At 39.4% G+C, this 20,431-nt stretch overlaps 1 protein-coding gene and 1 long non-coding RNA gene across 26 annotated transcripts in view; one reads left to right on the top strand and one right to left on the bottom strand.

Annotated features, from left to right (window-relative positions):
* EFCAB11 (EF-hand calcium binding domain 11) overlaps positions 1 to 20,431 on the bottom strand; it is a 228,639-nt gene that overhangs the window by 146,804 nt on the left and 61,404 nt on the right. For 3 of the 25 annotated variants that reach the window (XM_082451423.1, XM_082451455.1, XM_082451452.1), the window contains 2 exons: positions 7,819 to 8,001; positions 7,054 to 7,178 (listed from right to left, as the gene is read on the bottom strand). The exons of 16 other annotated variants lie outside the window; for them this stretch is intronic. In XM_082451423.1, coding sequence (XP_082307549.1) covers positions 7,079 to 7,178; positions 7,819 to 8,001 — 283 coding nt within the window. In that variant the 3' untranslated portion in view covers positions 7,054 to 7,078. Of the gene's footprint in view, positions 1 to 3,619; positions 5,868 to 7,053; positions 7,245 to 7,380; positions 8,002 to 8,744; positions 12,433 to 15,720; positions 20,414 to 20,431 lie in introns of those variants that run through there. 6 more of the 25 variants (XM_082451434.1, XR_014260968.1, XM_082451429.1 and 3 more) reach the window with 6 other exon arrangements.
* Positions 1,743 to 3,461, top strand: LOC309655782. The gene is made up of 2 exons (XR_014260985.1): positions 1,743 to 2,106; positions 2,425 to 3,461. It is a non-coding gene; the product is annotated as an uncharacterized lncRNA (long non-coding RNA).

Genomic DNA, 20,431 nt, shown 5'->3' with positions numbered 1-20,431 from the left:
AGGACGGGGCCTCGGGGCCATCCTCAACTCCTCCACCTTCCATATCCTGCCGCCATGGTGATTTACATGTAAAACATCACTTGAATGCATGTGCTCTTTCACTACTCCCTTAGTTTAGGACCTAGACTCTTGCAAGAAGGCTTCTTAGCAGTGATCAGTTTGGTCAGGGGGTCAGATACACAATCTCCTCATTTACTGAGCTCCAACTTCATATCTAAATACCATGTTTGATTCCTTTGAATCAACCAGGGTAGAATCCCTGGAAAAAATGGGAAAAGAGAGAGGAGACTTTCCCTTAGCTCTTTAGGTGTGAGAAACTTTTTGCATCCCACTTAGAGATGAAAGAACATCAGGTTAACACCAAAAATTCATTTGTAGCCCAAATATAATAGGTCAGTTTATGTTCAATAGCCTTTTATTCAATCAACAAACTGTCTCCTTCTAGCAATCTCTGTTAAATCACAGTGATTCATTCTGGGTAAACACAGAGATACCTCCTAAAGAATTTCTCCCAGGTGAAATCTGTAAGGATGTTACTTGGGCCTCCCAGCACAGGTGCCTCCTAGAGTCTTCCCAACACCATCTATGCTGATGAACAAAACATAGACCTGACTTTGAAACCCAAACTCTGACACTTACTAACTGCAGGGCTTCCATCAAGTTACACAATTTTATAGAGAAAAAGAAGACAATGGTATTTAGTTGTATATAAGGCTCGTTAAGTTCAACAACAAACAAATATCAGCTAAGGGCCAGGCACTGCCTTGAGCACCTGAGATTCAAAGATGAAAGTCACAGCTCTGCCCCTTGCACTTCCAGTCTAGTGGGACAGACAGATACGAACCAAGAAGTGTGACAACATACGTGAGTGCTGGAATCAAGATGTGAGCAAGTTCCACGAAGAGGGAAGGCTGGGGATGATGGAGAAGAACTGAAAGAGAACTTATTTGAAATGGGATAATTATGTAAACACCTGATACCTGGCTCACTTAAAAAATGCTTTTTGGTTGTTTTTTTTAAACTAATTAATTAATTGATTAATTTTTAATTATTATTATTTTTTAATATTAGGTTTTTTAAACATCTTTATTGGAGTATAATTGCTTTACAATGGTGTGTTAGTTTCTGCTGTATAACAAAGTGAATCAGCTATACATATACATATACCCCCTTATCTCCTCCCTCTTGCATCTCCCACCCAGAGGGGTGGGATAGGGAAGAGATTTTTTTTTTAAACCCACATTTAAGCTTACAACTGTTACTGATGTAACCTTCTTCTTGTCGTCCTGAAAGTTCATATATAAAGTCACCAACAAAACACCTGATGGTCACTCTATTGTGAAGACACTCAAAGAGCCCTGACAACAGGGCCTCATGCAAACAACAGGCGCTAAATTGCCAGGTGTCTCAAGGAGCCACCTGGGAAGTGAATCCTCCAGCTCCAGTCAAACCTTCAGATGACTGCGGTCCTGGCCAACATCTTGAGTGTAACCTCATGAGAGGACAGGAGTCAGGACCACCTGCTAAGCCATTCCCAGATTCCTGACCCACAGGTGTTATGTGAGGCACTAAATATTAATATTTATTGCTTTAATCTGCTAAGTATCAGGGTAATTTGTTACTCAAGAATTCATAACTAAGACACAGGTCAATAGGGTATTAGTGATAAGGTTTTTGTATTCAGGACAGCATAATTTTCTTAGTTAAAAACCAATTCCATTTCTTTTCTCTGGAGCACAACGTGGAGTTAATGCTGGTTCTACTTCTTTCCTTGCTTCACATCATCACCCCCCAAAGGAAACTATAGTTTAAAATACCAGAATTACATAACTAGAAGAGAGTGATGGGTTGTGACTCCTTAAAGACAATTTAAAACAAGGTATATGGCAAGGCAAGTAATAATGAAAGCAAATGACTTATCACTAGATTGTAAGAATTAAGCAAATAAAGCACCGTAGTTCTAGCCACAATTGTTAGGTAACAAACTATGAGTTTTGAATTTATTAGGACTGATGATTTGGGCACTCAATCTATTTCATTTCTTTAAAAATATAATTTATTATGGGTAGTATAAATTAGTATTTAAAGTTTCGAGGTGTTATATCTGTAGCCAAAAGAAAGGGCATTTTTTTTTTTTTTTTTTAAAAGGCAGTTTTATTTATTTATTTTTGGCTGTGTTGGGTCTTCGTTTCTGTGCGAGGGCTTTCTCTAGTTGCGGCAAGCGGGGGCCACTCTTCATCGCGGTGCGCGGGCCTCTCACTATCGCGGCCTCTCTTGTTGCGGAGCACAGGCTCCAGACGCGCAGGCTCAGTAGTCGTGGCTCACGGGCCTAGTTGCTCCGTGGCATGTGGGATCTTCCCAGACCAGGGCTCGAACCCGTGTCCCCTGCATTGGCAGGCAGATTCTCAACCACTGTGCCACCAGGGAAGCCCAAGAAAGGGCATTTTATTCTCACTTATTATTGATCTTAAAATTAAGATTCATTTATTCACAAACATTTACTGTACACCTAATTTCTTCCAGAAATTACCCTAGGGTTTGGGAATGAACTGATGGAAACTATAATCTGTGACCTCCAGGAACTCACAGAGGGTAGACCAGTGCTTCTCATATGAGCCTGACCTATTTTTAAATATGGATGCAAAGGCCGATTTCTAGAAACTCAAATATTGAAGGCGGGCGAGTGGGACCTGGAGATCTCCATGGTTTTACACTCATAATTGCTTCTGATGCTTGGTCCGATGGTTCTCTACCACCAGGGTGGACGATAATACAGTACAGCCCATTTACTCGATCATCAAATATTTACTGAGCACCTGATCTGTACCGTAGGTGCTGGCTGCTGGGGGCTGGGGGGTGGGTGAGGCTGTATACCAGAAAATACACAACATGAAGTTAGAAGGATAAGAGAGTCAGCCAGATGAAGGAAGAGATGATGTTCCACCATTAGCAGAGCAGCTCCAAATGTGGAATCACACCAAATGGTAGGCTTCGTGACTAAGTTAAATGATAAAGTATATTCATGGATTCTCAGATTTTTTTACTTGAAAGAGACCTAATTGACCCAACGCCACGCAACAAAGAAGGGAACTGAATCTAGGTCCTGTGACTCCGGTTCTTATGTACTTTTTTCTTGATCGGTTCCTCTTAGGAGTAAAGCACATCTTCAAGAACAAGAACAAAGAATATTTCTCAATTCTAAAAAGCCTGTGTTGTTACTATACGCATACTATATCTTAGGAGCTATCAATCTGGGGCGTTTTTGAAAAGATACAATCAGTGAAGAAAAAAACAAGGTGGATGTGAAAAATGTCTTTGAAGCTATTTCAGTTGCTACTGCTGGAAAATGTTTGAATTTCAACTTTAGTAGGCATAAAATAGCTTATAGAAAACACTGGTTTTGTTATCAGAATCAATGACCTAGAAATAAATCTCCAAGCGGGATAAGCAAAATTTTGAAAGAGTAGAATCAAAGAAAATAAAACTGTTATCTCCAAATGGTTTGTAAAAATAATGTTTTGGGGTTACAGTTGGAAATAGGTACATTTTAGAGCTACAGGTATTAATGATATACTGGAATTTTGTGACATAACACTAGTCGGCTAAGGAGTAGATTCCCTTCAAAGGGGTTTATCAGTGGAAATAACTGAAGGAAGGATCTTGTCTTGCAATCTCACCAATAATACAAAATCTTCTCCCTTTTCTGGGTCTTTGCCATCTGGCATCTACTCCTGCCACTTTCCTGAGGTTACTCAAGGGTCAATAGTTTGTCCTTCTCTGGTACAAAATCAAACTCAGACCTCTTATTTTTTGATTTCTCTGCTCACCCTGTCTTCCTGAAACATTGTCTTCCCTTTGTTCCCATGAAACTGTAGGTTCCTGGCTCTCCTCTGACCTCTCCTTGCCTGGCTTCCCTCCTAATCATGCGCATCCTCCCAAGGTTTTGTCTGGTCTGCTTCTCTTTCTAATCCTCCATTTATGCCAACATGGGACCATGATTCTCCCACTCACACAGGCTCCCCAGCCCCAGGAGCTAACTGGCATTGCTTTGGCATTGCTTCCCAATATCCAATCAGCTTTTGAGGCTATCAGATTCTTTCTGTGTAACATTCCTAAGACTTGACCTTCCCTTCATATGTCCATGTCCTTTTCTCTGGAACCTCATCGATTAAGCTCTAGTCAGTTACCATGGCTTCCTGTGGACCAGCTCGTCATTCTCTGGTACATCCTGCAGCCTGAGGCCAGATGAAGATCCTTTTCATCATGCCCCTTCCTTGTCCAAGGATCAGTACATGCCTTGCTGAATCCAACCTCAGTGCCCCATACCTGGAATGACTTTCCCCTTTGTAAGCCAAATATTCTACTTTCTCCAAGATCCAACATGAAATTCCTTCTCAGATGATACCAACCTAATCCTCTTCCACAGTGAATTTTAATTTCCTCAGCAATCATATCTGGATCACTCTCTCTCACACTCGCTTTACTGCAACTAAAGGGCAGTTCTTGTAGAGACCACCATAATACGGGGGGCCAGCAAAAGCATCTCCATGTTTGCTAAATTGAACTGAATTTACTGCAGCTCTGCCAAAATTTAATTTTAATTATATAAAGACTGAAGGAACATAGAAAGTAGATCTTGCTTCAACCATAACAGTTATTACTTCAATTTCTTAAACTATAATAACAGAAATAGATACACACTAAAAGCATTTTTTTAATTAGGAAAATCAATGGAACAAAAATCTTTATATATTCTTCTTAGTTTTCTCTCCCCTGACGTTTTAGGTGATCTTATCACTCCAATTACAAAAGGGTCTTTTGGCATCTGAGGAGCTAAGGATGGATGACGATGAATGGGTAGACTCAAGTATATGAAGGATGAATTGTATCCAGAAAGCTGTGGGTCAGAGAGAGATTTTCCAAATGGGAAATGAATTCTGACAGGAAGCTGCCTGCTGGGAAATGAAGGAAGGCTTTGAAAAGCTAGTAATCATGATCAAATCGTAGTTGTGTTGACCGGTCGGAAATACACATGTAGAATCTACAATGTAGAAGTTGTTCTGAAAAGAACTTAATTATGCAGAAGAGGAAGCCAAAGATCTTTTAAAATGTGATCATCCACATTGTCAAACGTGTTAATACGTCACAGATAGCAGGGCTGTCTCACAAAATAACTTATGTTCAAAAGTTCTTTGCGAGGCTCATAAATCTTACCTCCTTCAAATCAAGATTAGCTCCTGACTAGGTAAAACTAGCAGGAAATTGCTTTAATAAGATAGATTGTTTTAAAAAAAATGTGAAAATTAAAATCATACACATGTATTTGTACCTAATCTCTTCTCTATTATTTCTTTCTAATCATATGTGAAATGTTGTTTTCATTCATTCACTAAACATTTATTGAGCACTGTCCAAAGCTCCAGGGATTCAATGATTCCTACCCAAAATGAACTCACAGGCCAAAGAGGGGCACTCACAGGCTCGGTGGAAAGAAATGGAGAGTAAAGAACAGGAAATAACTAAAAGGGAAGAAATAACACTGAAATGGAAAATTTTATGTGTACTCCTAATTTACTAATTAAAGAATAATCCAACAAATCAATGTCAAATAAAGCCAGTGAAGAACTCTGCCAACTTGATCACAGTCAGATTCAGTTTCCTGAAATTCTCATATGTGAATGTGTCAAGCCAAGACAGCAGTGAGGAACAGTCTGGAACACTTTAAGATGCTGAAAAATAGTGACTGTGTAGGTAGAACAGTCTTTAGCACCTACAGATAAGAAATGGTTCCTACATTTATTTCACAAGAAATGTAACTGTTGATACTTTTATCTTCTAGCTTGCTTTTGGCAATAGTTTCTTCATCACTATAAAAGAAATTTAGAATTATATTATTATATCATTATAAAACAATTCTAAAAGAACAATAGGGAATCATTACAGAAATTCTGGAAAATAACAAACGGTCGGAAGTGATCCATATAACCAAATCCTAACAATTCTACAGGAAACTGTAATACAACAAAGAAAATCTTGGAATCAAACAATATGCTCAATAATAATTTTAGGGAAAATGGAATAAAAGGCAACTGCAAAAGCAAAGTTAACTGGTGGCCTGGGGAGCCCTTCCCTTCCCTGCTGTATCTGAGCCTCTCCCATCCTCTGCTGGACCACCCGTCGCCCCAGCAACTGCTCCCTCTTCTGAACTGCTTATTTCATCTTACCCGGTGGAACCAGACAGTGAATAACCTGCTACTATTTATTTTCCATGTTTTCGCCTTTCTTCCCCAAATAGATCATATGCTGTTTCCTGAGGACAGGAAGTATGCCTTCTATTTCTCTGTATCCCCAGCAACTAGGAAGCACCCTGCACAGGATAAATGTTTGTTGATGAGGATGCACATGCTCATTTTTAATACTTACGTGAATATTAACAAAATCTAGTTGGTTACTATTTTGAAGAAAGGACCTGGGGTTAAAAAATCTTCTAATATTATATATTTCGCCTTATTTGGCAAGATTTCTGAAGAATTCAGTACAGCTTTGTATTATTTAGACAAGTAAAAATGGTAAGAAATAAAACCATTCTCATTAAAAAAGTGAAAATTCATTTATTCTGAATTTTGAAATCTCTTTAAACTTAGATAAAATATACAGAGAACAAAAGATTATCAAACCTTTCACTAACCAGTAACCCTTATGTGTCCTTCCCCTCTGCCAAACTCCAGTTTATAAAATCATTCTAATACATCAGTGAGGAACACTGTTTAAAAAAATTTTAATAACAGTTTTAAATAATGCATAATTATATGGGGATATATGTATATGTATAGCTCATTCACTCTGTTATAAAGCAGAAACTAACACACCATTGTAAAGCAATTATACTCCAATAAAGATGGTAAAAAAAAAAAAAGCATAATTGTCCTAAACAAACAGGACCCACACCTTTTTTGAATTCCACCTACCACACCCCCTACACTTAGCCTATGTAAACTTCAGACTCCCAGGTTCAAATGCCAACAGCACAGGCGTGTCAGAGACAAAACTCACTGTGTAATCTGAGAGCCAACTGAGATCAGCTACACAGAGGAAATGAGAGTTGGGATGGGGTGGGAGAGGGGGGAGGAAGCAGCAGGTGATTCTGGAGCAGTGCGATCACAGGGCTCTGGGGACCCCTGAGGGAGGAGGACACGAAAGAAAGGGTGAGCCCAGAGCCCAGAAAGGCAGAGGAAAAGCTCCCCCTCCTTCTCTCTCAGCATTTTAACACTAACAGGCCCACAGGCATTAGGGCAGGGGTCACTCGCTCTAGGGATTAAAGATGCTGGTGGGCTAGCCTGGGAAACTAAGCAGCAGTTTACTACATTGTCGGGGCACCACACTCCAAGCTCCAGATTCAACTTTCCCAAATGTTAGAAACCAATCCGTTCTTAGTTGGGGACTATACTCTGTCACTTCCAAAAGGGAAAACCGTGTACTAAGCCCATAGTAAGTGTGCAATAAACACCCGTTTAACTGATGGATCAACAGGGTACAATCTGATCACTGCCTCAAAGAACCTGATCCCTGGGGAGAAACTCAGAAGGACTAAACAAAAGGAAAGGTTTCTTTCTGATCATCTTCCAAGACCTGCACGTAGCTTGTGAGAGTGGCCTGCGTTTCGAGTTATGCATTATATTTCAACCATCACTGCGCATGAGATTGTGTGGTCCTCAGGAAGTTTATGATATGAGATATTCCTACTACAAGGAGATTTTGATTTTGCATCAAGCTCCACCAAAAGAAGGCACGCATAAGTACATATCGAGATAAAAGTACCCCATAGAGCTGAGGAGTGAACCGTCTCCTGTCAAACGCTTTCCTGGAAACACTACAGCTGGGGGTTCTCTTCCTGAGTCATAAACACCCAGCACTCGCCTTCCAGGGGCTGCCAGCCTGAGGCACCCTCCGGGGTAGGCTCCTCCTGCTATCTTTCTGCTGCAGTTCCTTGTTTTAAGTGCTCTGTAAATCAGATTAAAGTATTTGTTTATTTTTTCAGTAGCCAACTAAAAATAAATCTGCAAGCTAAGGATAAAGAAAGACACTTCAAACTCTGCCTTTGAAGCCCATTTCATGGCAAGTAACTGACTTCCCTCCTAGGGACCAGTTATAGATCAGGAGGAAAACAGCATTCAGAGCTTTCACGAGAATACCAGAGACTGAAACACGATTCGCACCCAGCTTACTTTCTCGTAGAAACAAAGGTGTGCATGCCCTGTCTGCTTCCCTCACGTGAAAGAACTACCATGTTTAGCAAAATAAAAATCTCTCTAAGGTGCTTGTCCCTCCTCCTCATACTTTAGGAATGTTACCTCCAGCTTTTCCAAAAATATCAACCACCCAGATACTGACGACAGGGTTTTGATAAGAAGAAAAAGTATAAGATTCACTAAAAAAGAGGGGTAACAGGATCTCGGCAACATGGTCTCCCTCCTGCCTGCAGGCCACAGAGCTTGTCCACTTGTCCCTACTACGTAACTTCCTGTCGCCACAACCCTGTGGCATTCTGATATCCATCAGGTAAAATCATTCTGTATGTTCACATGACAGTGTTAGAATTAATGGATGAGATGACAAGGCTGTCACACTGCTAAAAGCATGAGCTGTAGAATCCACAAACAGACTGCATTCTGTCTGGGAGAACATGAAGTTACTGCACTTCTCTCTAAGCCCTGCTTCAATAAACAAAATGGGGGTGATAATAACAGCCACCCTGGGGTTGCTGAAAAGAGTAAATGAAACAAAGTATGAAAAGCGTTTAGTCTCCAGTAGGTGATAAAAATATTTAGCAGTAGTATGACGACAACCTAAGGGTGACCTCACAAAGAATCTAGTGTCTTAACTCTCAAGGTCAGCTAGAGAAGGGTTGGAGAGCTCCCAGAGGTCTTGTGTGGGGTTGTCAGCAAGGAGCTGCAGTCATTCTTGGGGGACACAGAAGGACAAAATTCTCCTTAGAGTTTCGCCACCTGAGAAAGGCTTGAAGAGCCCTTGCTTTTCTCTTGTCCTCTCTCTCTCTCTCTCTCTCTAGACTAGATAGAAGACAGAGTTAGGAAAGGAAAAAAGACTTCTCCATTCCCCTTGGACAGAGAAGTTGGTAGAGTACATATAATATTTCCCCAAATTTCCCAAATGCATGGGGAATGCCCTCTTAGTACTATAAATATACAAAGTGTTTACAGTCTGTTTTTAGGAATAATGAAAAAGAACAGTACCTAGAATTAGACATCAAGCTAAAAATAACTCTTAATTGGTCTTAGCTTAGGTAAATACAAGAGCACTTAATTTGCAAAAATTTCATGATGTATCCACTGTCCAAGAAAGGTCAAACACTGAACCTCTCCAGTATTTCTCACACAAAGGTATAGAGATGTACCATTTTCCTGTTGCATGTGGTAGGGCTCTCAAGGGAAGACATTATCCTCTACTCTACCAAAATCCATACAGAAATGTAACAGATGCTATGTCATTCATAGCAATCCAATAATTTTAATTATAAACTAAATTTCCCTAAGCTGGTCGTAAAAATTTATTATGTAATAGTCGATACACACAAAAGAATGAATATATGTTAACAAATACCTACATTATGAAGCTTGATAATAAAACCAAAACCTGCGAGCCCAACCCCAACTTAAGAACTAGAAAATTTCCAATATTAGTGTAGCTACCTGCACGCTCCTTCCCTATCTCAGCCCCGTGCCTTACCTGCAGAAGTAATCGCTTTCTTAAACTTTGAATTTATCATTCCCTTGCTTTTCAAAATATTTTTTTGCAAAGATGGATCTTCAAGTGTGTATTATTTAGTTTGGCTAAACACTGCAAAAACTTGGAGACCTTTATCTCCAAATGGATCTGAAGTTGGCGCCACAGAGCCTAGGATGTCTCAGCTGTTGCCATTCTTCCTTAATAGGCATTATGTGCCCTGCCCCTCATCTCCCAGGAGAGTCAACAGAAGTTCTAAGGATTCTCTCGGTTTGTGCCCACAGCAGTCACAAAATTTCCTTCATTCTCAGAATAGGTGTCTGTCTACACAGCTGCTGTCTGACATGGGGAGAACTTTCTACCCACCCAATATGAATCTGTGTACCAGTTTGTATGGAGTGGACTTGAGGCTGCCTGCCATATTGGTGGGGAAGTCCTCCGGCCTGGAGGAAAGGCAGCGCAACCCAGACATCTCTGGACAGGTATCTGTGAATCTACTGCAACCACCTCCCTGACAGCTCTTCATCAACAAGTACCAAAGCAGAGGACCCTACGGCCTGGTTGACCATATAATTTGGACAACATATTCCCTACTAATTCCCCCGGACTTCCTCCATCTCCTGTTAAGAACCATGATTTCCTCATCATTCTTCCAGAAAGCCACGTCACTGTCAGCATCCCATCCTTGTTGATAAAACTGTTAACAACTGTGAAGGGCCTGAGAATTCAGCCTCCTTGCAAGCTACCACGGTAGCTCGCCACAGTTTCACGGATGCTGGCAGAAGATCCAGGTCTACTGGTTCAGAGACAAAGGACTTCATTACTCATGGCACAGAGAACAGCACGAGCATCACACATTTGCATCAGCTTCCTGTACCCCCAGATTCTACGGGGTGGTGTGGATGGGCTCAGATAGATGCCTGTGCACACAGAGGGCTGCATCACAGAAGAGGGACCTTGAGCTTAAGGAGCCCAGCATGCCTGCCTTTTGTTCTGGAAGGAGACACTAACTCCATCTTCCAAGGATGTTCACTATACAAATATCCTTGAAAAGAGACTGTGGAACAAAAAGCAGTCAGTGCCTTACTCATAAGATGTGTAGAAACAAGAGAGATCCATAGAGTTCCCATAGTCAACCATTATCTGTTACACTTCAATTAAAATTTTTATTTAAAACGTTTTTAGTGGTATGATTGTTTTTTTTTTTTGTTTTTTTTGGGTTTTTTTGGTATGATTGTTTTAAATTCTATCTTGAACCCAGAAGTGACAATCATATTTACAGAGCTTCGTGGAGAAATGTGTGACTATGTGCAGGAAAGGGCCCCCCAAAAGATACTTGTTTATTACAGTTGACAAATATGTGCTTTACAGGTTCAGGACTTCAGAGGCTTTGAGGGAATCTTTCTGACGCCGTTTGTTTTTTTTTTTTTCTCTCTACTAAGCAAGAACAATAATTTTCCTCTGTAATGTTAGCTTAGAATTTAATTAATAATTCTAAAAGACATAAAGATCTGCTGTGAGATAGAACTATAAAAATATTGAAAGTTCTAGCCACAGTCTGCATGGCCAGCAAGCTTCCTTGATATGATGTAAGCTCATCTTTACAGTGAAGCCCCTACTTTACATTATCCTACAATCTGCACCTTTTCTTCCCAAATCTGCCAGTTTTCTCATGTTACTGATGTACTGACCTCTTCTTTATATTACCCTGTAATTTATGCCTTTTCTTTAAGTCCATCACATTCCCTGCATTACTAACAGACTGACCTCCCCTTTATATTATCCTGCAATTTACACCTTTTCCTTCTGACTCCATCAGATTTCCTAATGTCACTACTAATGTACTGACAGCTCACAATTTGTACAGCATTTCTTGCAATTTGTACTCATTTTTCAGAAAAGCTGGAGGAAAGCTGCCTTGTTACTGTGTGTCTAGGGCTGAAGACCAGAGACTGCTGAGCGTGCGTGCTTCACTACAGGCCTGTGGACAGGGCTCCTGACTTAGGAAGGCGATGTTAGGAAGTGATGAAAGATGATGAGCTGGGTCTTCAGTTGTTGACTAAGTATCAGTAGATGATGAAAAGGAAGATGTACATTTTATTTTATATTTTTAAATTTATTTATTTTATTTATTTATTTTTGGCTGTGTTGGGTCTTCGTTGCTGCGCGCGGGCTTTCTCCAGTTGCGGCGAGCGGGGGCTACTCTTTGTTGTGGTGTGAGGGCTTCTCATTGCGGTGTGTGGGCTTCTCATTGCGGTGGCTTCTCTTGTTGCAGAGCACGGGTTCTAGGCACGTGGGCTTCAGTAGTTGTGGCGCGCGGGCTCAGTAGTTGTGGCGCATGGGCTTAGTTGCTCCGCGGCGTGTGAGATCTTCCCAGACCGGGGCCCGAACCCGTGTCCCCTGCATTGGCAGGTGGATTCTTAACCACTGCGCCACCAGGGAAGCCCAGGAAGATATACATTTTATCATCCGTCCTTTAAGAAAGTTTCAGGGGCTCCATAGGATAAGAAAAGTCTATCACAACTAACTTAACTTACATTTAACACATTCTTTTTCATTGAGTTCAAACGAAAGAGAGGCTTTTTCACATGTTAACAAGTTTCCCTCAGTTTGTATTCTTGCTATTTGCCATATTTCCTCCTGATCACTCTGAAGTAAGACTTCCTGCAGAATGTGCTACCTACGTGGAGTCTGAAATAAATTAGAGTTGGTAAAACAAAGGGAGGTAGGGTTAAGAAAAAGAAAATTCCAGATACAGGACACCGCATGTGCGAAGGCACAGAGGTGCAGGTCCAAAACCTTCAGGGAACTTCAGCTATTTCAGAGTGGCTGGAGCACAGACTGAGTAGGAGGTGCCTGGAGCAGATAATGAGGACGTGCCATTTGAAGGAATCTAGACAATCTATATAATCGGGAGCCACTGAAGAGTTTTAAGCGGGGAGAGTAATGTGCTCATATTTGAAATCAGAATAATCTCTCGGATGGTGGAATGGAGGCCACGTTAGAATGGAGATGACACTGGAGGTAGGGAAACAGACCAGGAGAGTATACAACTAGCTAGTAAGGAGATGACAAGGGCATGTGTTATGGGCTGAATTGCGTCCCCCTAAAATTTCTATGCTGATGTCCTAGCTCCTAGTACTTCAGAATGTGATTCTATTTGGAGACAGGGTCTTAAGAGACAGCCATTGGTCTCAGAAGAAACCAACCCTGCTGACACCTTGATCTCAGACTTCTCGCCCCAGAATTGTGGGACAATAAATTTCTGTTGTTTAAGCCATCCCATCTGTGGCATTTGTTATGGCAGACCATGACAGCCTGGATCAAGGATGGTGAGGAGGAAAAAACCTGAGACAGACTTGGGTGGTAGAATACACAAAATCTGGTGACCAGTTGGTATAAGTGGTCAAGAAAGAAGCTGATTTAGAGGATCCTGGTATGGGTAACTGGGTAGATGGCCATATCATGGACCAAGAAAAGTAATACAAGAAAAGAGAAAGATCAGCAGTTCTGAGGTAAAAGACAACATCAAGCATTAGAACATGTGCAGCTCAGTAGGATGTGAAGACATGGGTCTGGAATTCAGAAAACAGGACTGAGATCGAGGCAGGGAACTGGAAGTCCTCCACGTGGAAGTGGAGGCTGTGAATGAAGTCTCCCAGAGGAAGTATACTGGTGTAAAGGAGAATACTGGAAGGAGGATGCATCCAGTGAAGGAGACAGAAAGGGATGCATAGGTAGGACCGGACCCAGGAATGAGGATTGTCACAGACATCAGTGGAAAAGGGTGTTCAAAGAGGGAGTGGTCATCAGGGTTGAATGTTGAAAAGAGGTCAGAGACTTAAGATTATCCATTGAATCTGACAATTAGGAGCTTATTGGTGAACTCAGCAAAATTATGCAGTAGAGCTGTCAGAGGTGAGAGCCGTACTGCACTGAGTTGACAAGTAAAGAGATTGGGGGTAAACGAAAATGGCAAGCACAGATCACTCTTGCAAGAAGCTTGGCTAAGTTGGAGCTGGAGGTGCTGCAGGGTTCAGGGTGGGTTTTATCATCACCATCAGTAGCGGTGGTGCTGGTAGTGGTGGAGGAGGAGGGACAGGCGGGAATAGTACTACTAAGCAGGTGGTCACATCCTAAGGTCAGAGGGTGCTGGGCCTGCCTCTTTGCCATGTTATTTCTTCAAGATGAAATCAAACATCATCTTTACAATGAGTTGTTCTAACTCCCACTTGGGGTGGCTGATTTGGATTAGAGTAATTTGCTGTTCAAAGTATGGTCATGGGTGCGGGCAGCCCATTGGTGGAGAATCCCTCATAGACTTCTCTGCAAGGTGAGGTACATTATATTCATTTGATATCATGAAGGGGTAAGTTGGGTCAGGGGAAAAATAAGAGGGGGACAGGAAATCAAGAAGGAGGTGAAGAGGAACTCTATCCCCTGGCGACACCTGTCATGGCCGAAGCTAGGTGAATTCGAGTCCCTCGCTATGCATTTACTCTCCCACCAGACTGCAAGTTCCCTGCCTGCAGCCATAAGTTACCTAGAGCACCCACACAGTGCCAGGCACCTAGAAGGAGCCCAATCGATTCGGAATGAGAGCTCTACCACGGCCCTACCATGTAGAGATCATGGCCCTACCATGTAGAGACCATGGCCCTACCATGTAGAGATCATGGCCCTACCATGTAGAGATCATGGCCCTACCATGTAGAGATCATGGCCCTGGAGCTGGGTCTTCATGCCCTGATGCCCAGTCCTGCTCACAAGGCAAGAAATGAGCCCAGTGAGTATCCACACGTGATGTCTACATCCTCTCACAAGACTAGGACAGGTCAGGGAGGGATGTGTAACTGAGACGGTTAGAGACCACCTCTCCGGGTAGATCCCAAATTCTTTCTGAGTGAAATCAAAGTTACATCTAGGGAAATAGGGCAATAGAGGCCAAGAAGAGGGTTTTAAAAGGCAGAATAAAGCAAACTGGATGGGGATAACATTTAACATAGGAAATCTGAAAACAATTCAGAACCAGGTGGCTATGAAATGTTTGTTAAGGGTTTAAGGTGCACCTTATCTTATTTCCTTTATAATCAGGACACATTTCCCCACAATTTAGAATCTCTAAAATTGTGGTTTCATCTTACAATAACTGGTATCTTAGCACTGTCATAGTTTAATGGGCAGAATTTTTTTTCATTAGTGGTACATGATATGAGGGTGCCCTAGAATCAATGGTGTCTTAAACTTCATGATATGGTATTTTACTCTATGAAAGGGTATGGCAGTTGTTTTGATCTGCTGCATTAATTAAAAGTACTCAGCTTTAGCAATGGGTAAACTCTAAGTACTATCTCAAAAAAAGAGTATCTCAGAAGGCACCCCTGCACATATTAAGTCACTGAGTAACTATTTTGAGAGCCCAACTGTGCACTTTAGTTGATCACTCCCAAAACAGTGAGCAGGAAGAACTCTAATTCACAGAAAGCTCTGTTAGGCTATATCGTGAGTAACAACATTCAGGACCCAAAACTCAGGAATAAAAAGAGCCTGATTATTACCATTTTCTGTTCAATTGGTTCTACATTTGTAATTAAGTCTGCACCTTCTCTCCAACACTGTGGAATGTTGATCACTTACTACATGGGTCAGAGGAAAAAGACTTGAGACTCTATTTCAAAAGATAGGAGGAAAATTCTAGCTTGCAGTTGGGACAGACTCTGAAGAATATTTTGAGACAGCAGTCTTTCACCAGATGAACCCTGTGGTAACTGTGGTATTATTTGGGGTTTGTAATGCTTTCAGTGTTTACAAGGTCAAATCTAAATTCATATACTGGAAATGTGTTCTATTTTCACTGCTGAATACGGGCTGCATCAATTTATTTGCTTATTTTTAAATGCGTCTTCTGGCCTTTAGAAGCTATTATTTACATAAAGGTAGTTTTGAACTTTACAAACATGTTGGATGCTACCTACTGTCTACATATTTTAAATAAGGTTAGATATGTACAAAGCAACAACCTATATCCAAAATAAGAAAATGAAAGATGGAAATCATTGCCAAACGCCTTCCTAAATCATATTTTAAAATAATCATTTTCACAGATTTGTTTTTATCATACTGAATTAAAATATACTTTCTTAAAATATTAAACCATATGAATACCTAAATCTATTTTCAATGTTTTATACAAAGAGTATGGAGAACATTTTTTAGAGCAATTAGGTCTACTTTGGGCAGTTATTTCATTTAATGATTATTACCACCCAGTGTCTGTTTTTTAATATTGACCTAAGAGACAATCTAAAAATGTGAATATTTATCTTAACCTTCTTTAAGAGCTAAATTCACTTTTCATCTTGGCCTTTCTCATTTTCACCTTGTACCTGATTACTTTACAAGGCATATGTCTCTTTCTTCCTTTAATTGCTTTTTGTACCTCCTTTTTCATTTTTTACAGAATTGCTTGTTGTTAAGCAATGTGCATAACATTAGGATATACATTCATTATTCTAGAACGCTGTCTACTTGGTATTATTTTCCTCTATTCCTTTACCTCATCTGAATTGACCTAAACTGTACTGATTTCTTTTGACATTTCTTTCTGTCAAAACATGTTCCCCCATCTTCCTGTCCTTTGATCACTACTCAATAGCTATTGTAGTCAATATTTAGCCCCATGCTTTTCTGTTCTCCATTGTTTTTGTTAAGCTCTGGTGGACAGGCTCATAGCATATGACTATTTTTCTTCTTAGTCTACTCTGCCTTACTTCTTTCTTTTGTATTTAAAGACATTAGAAAGACATTTCTTATGAAATTTAGGTCACTTCCTATTATTTTCCTTTTATCACTTTTGCTCTTCCAGATGTTGGTTTTTTCAGGACCATAGCACCTGTTCTGTGCTCTTCCTCATCTTACTGTAGTGATTATAATACTGACTGTGGTATAATCCTATGAAACCACTTCACTTACCCAACTTAAATTTGTTCTATTTTTCAATGAGCTACAATGCATTTAATTTATTTAGCTATGGGAAGCTGCACAAAACAAAAAGTTCCCCCAGAAAACCAAGAAACAAAACAAAAAACTAAGCACGTCAATTACTTACATATACCATAATTTTCTTTTCCATATATGTCTGAATAAATATTTTTGAAGAACACAAAGACCACACTTTACCTTTACCAAACCAAGCTAACTTGTAGCCTAACTTGTACTGCTGGGCTCATATAGATTCTTGTTCCTATTATTATTCTTGAAAACAATGATTTCTAAGTAGAGTGTGGACGGGTTTATGACACAGGATTACCTGATATTCAGCTTGACTTACTCTGGTCATAACCTTATAAGGTCTTGCTTTTCTAATTGTAAAAAGAAAAAAGTGATGATTCTTCGCCTATTAGAACACAGGGATGTAACAGAGTTACAGAATAAGTTTAAGCAAGATTCATTATGGATAAACTCTCTGGAACAAAGTTGTTCTATCAGAAATGTCAGAGATGTGTATGGGTACACATGTTAATATTAGTATATCCTCTTTTCACATCTGGCCTATTAATACTTTTCAAGTTCTATTTAATCTAAACTTTGCAAGTATACCCTTCTTAATATTTATTTGTATGACTCCTTTCTCTTGAATACTGGACTGCACAGTCAGATGAAAGGGCTCAAATTAATTGATCTCATAGTCAAAGGTTCTTACCATATTTCAAATCGATCCTAAACTGAGAATTTGCTTCCATTTTTTTTTTTCTTTTGAAGGTGGTTTATAATAAGTTGAAAAATAAGAGTGGAAACTAAATAATAAACCAGAAAAAAATGTTAATCACTTAAAACAAATGATAAAAACATGCCAGCTATGTCTGTCTATAAACTCTATGGCTTATTGAGAGGCAGCTCGTGTAGTTGTTAAGAGTATAGGCTTTGGAGTCAATCGGCTTGGTTCTCTTGACTATTTCATTAAGATGAAAGCTAATAAAACTTATGGAGCAGTAGAACATAGTGGCTAAGAAGGTAAGCTTGAAAATTTATAAGGAAATGCACTGAGTTAAGGACAGTCAAGATAATTTTGAAGAAATTACAAAGCTCTAGGACTTATACTACTAGATATCAAGACTTATTATAAAGCCATATAATTAAGAGAGTGTGGTATTGGCACAAGGATAGACAAATAGATCAAGGCAAAATAACAGAGATGGGAACATATGTATATGTATAACTGATTCACTTTGTTATAAAGCAGAAACTAACATGCCATTGTAAAGCAATTATACTCCAATAAAGATGTTAAAAAAAAAAACAGAGAGTTGATATTATAGTCTCTCGAGTCTGAAGTCAGTCTAGAGGCAGAATTCCTTCCTCCTCAGGGAATCTCAGTCTTTTTTTTTTTTTTTTTAATGGCCTTTAACTGATTAGATGAGGCCCACCCACATTAGGAAGAGTCCTCTGCTTTACTCAAAGTCTACTGATTTAAATGTTAATCACATCTTAAAAACATCTTCACAGCAACATCTAGACTGGTGTCTGATGAAAAACTGGTTACCACAGCCTAGCCAGGGTCACACATAAAACTAACCATCACATTTGCATAGGCAAAGAATAAGATAAGACCAAAAAAAGCATGAATCATAAAAAATTGATAAATTGGACTTCATCAAAATAAAGAACTTCTATCTTTAAAAGCAAATGTTAAGAAAATGAAAATGAAAGTCACAGACTGGGACCTGTATCTGGAATATACAGAAATCTCTTACAACTCAGTAGTTTAAAAAAAAATAAATAAAATATAAGCAAAAGATTTCAACATACCCTTCATTACAAAGGTGTGGATGGCGAACAGAACAGGAAACAATTGTTTAAGTCATTAGTCATTTGGGAAGTACAGATTAAAATCACAATGAGATACCACTATACACCTATTAGAAATGGGTAAAAACAAAAACAAAACAAAAAATTAATAATACCCAGTGCTAGTAACAATGGACAGCAAATGGCAGTCTCATATTCTGCTAGCGGGAATGCAAAACAGTACAGTCGATTCACAAACAGTTTCCCAGTTTCTTTATAAAATTAAAACATACACCTACCATGTGGCTCAGAAATCACACTTATTAACTCAAAAGAAATGAGGATAAATATCCAAACAAAAACCTGAACACAAATGTTTATATAGCAGTGTCATGCATAATCACTCCAACTGGAAACAACCCAGTGTCCATTAACTGGTGAACAGATAAACTGGTACATCTGTACAACAGAATGTGACTCAGCATTTAAAAGGAATTAACCCCTGATATGTGCAACGGCATGGATGAATTTCATATGCATTATGTAAAGGGAAAGAAGCCTGAGACAAAAAATTACAAACTGTATGATTCCATCTACATGGCATTCTGGAAAAGGCAATAACATAGGGGCAAATAATAATCATCATCATCATCATCGTCAGTAGTGCCAGAGACTGGGAGTATAGGGAGGGAACTGAAAGGGATAGAAATATTTTATATGTCGATTATGGTGCTGGTTACACAACTTGTATACATGTGTCAAAACCCATATGACTATTAATGCACAATTCTACAGTCTGTAAACTATACCTTAATAAACCTGACTTTACAATATTGGCAGTGAAAGCCAAAAAGATGAAAAAAACATCACATTAGGATGAAACTTAGTGGGGGAAGAAAAACTGAAATATGAGTTCAAAAAGAAAGGATGTAAAATTTCAAATTGGTAAAGAACTTTTTCACAAAATTTTAAATGCTTGTTCACACATTTTTGAAAGAAAAACGACTGTCAAATCACTGTGGTATGTTAAGTTCCACCTGATACACTTAAGAGTGACATAACAGCTTTATTTTTAAATGTCAGTGTTTATAATACACTGGAAATTTTATGCTTTGCAACCATTAAACTTACTTTGAAAAGTTTTAGCTATCATTCTAAAAATGCACAAGGAAATGCATAGTTTTTAAGAATCCTTTTAGAGAAATACAAAGACTCCTGCTCTAGAAGATAGCTTCCCCCAAACTGCCACAGATGGTTTGCAGGTGAGGCAAGATACTGAGCTCCAAAGTCTCTTGGGCAGGCAGGCTGTTTGCCTTGAGCTAAAAGCAACTTGTCTGTTTACCTAATGTGCTTTTATAAATACTCTCATTGTCTCTGAATGCAATAAGGTGAAAGAGATTGTAAGACACTGTCCTAGAGAAATTCTTGCACATGAGTACAGATGGAAAGATACAAGAAAACCTACTGCACAGTTAACTGAAATACTGAATAACTGAACAACTTAAATGTCCATCCACAAGCAAATGGATAAATAAAATGCAGAATTACCTTTCAGTGAGATTTTACGTAGCAGTGACAAAGAATGAGCTACAAGAGCTCTATGTATCATTATGATGAACCTCAAAAACTGAATGTTGAGTGAAAAAAATCAAGGTCATGATTACATACAGTACGACACCATGTACAAAACATTTGAAAACATGCAAAACAAGATAACGGATTGTTTGTGAATAAATATCTATGCAGTCATACTAAAACATGCACAAGATTGATAAATACCAAAATATAGATCATATGGTTCTCTCCAGAGAGAAAGGGTAAGAAATCAGGGAAGGATGCATAGGGGTTTTCAACTCTTTGTGTAATATTTTATTTCTTAAAAAATCTGAAATAAATATGGCAA

Source organism: Balaenoptera physalus (genome assembly GCF_965194825.1).
Source record: "Balaenoptera physalus genome assembly, chromosome: 2".
Lineage (NCBI taxonomy): Eukaryota > Metazoa > Chordata > Mammalia > Artiodactyla > Balaenopteridae > Balaenoptera > Balaenoptera physalus.
The sequence above is the reverse complement of the archived record's forward strand: the minus strand, read 5'-3'. Positions and strand labels throughout refer to the sequence as shown.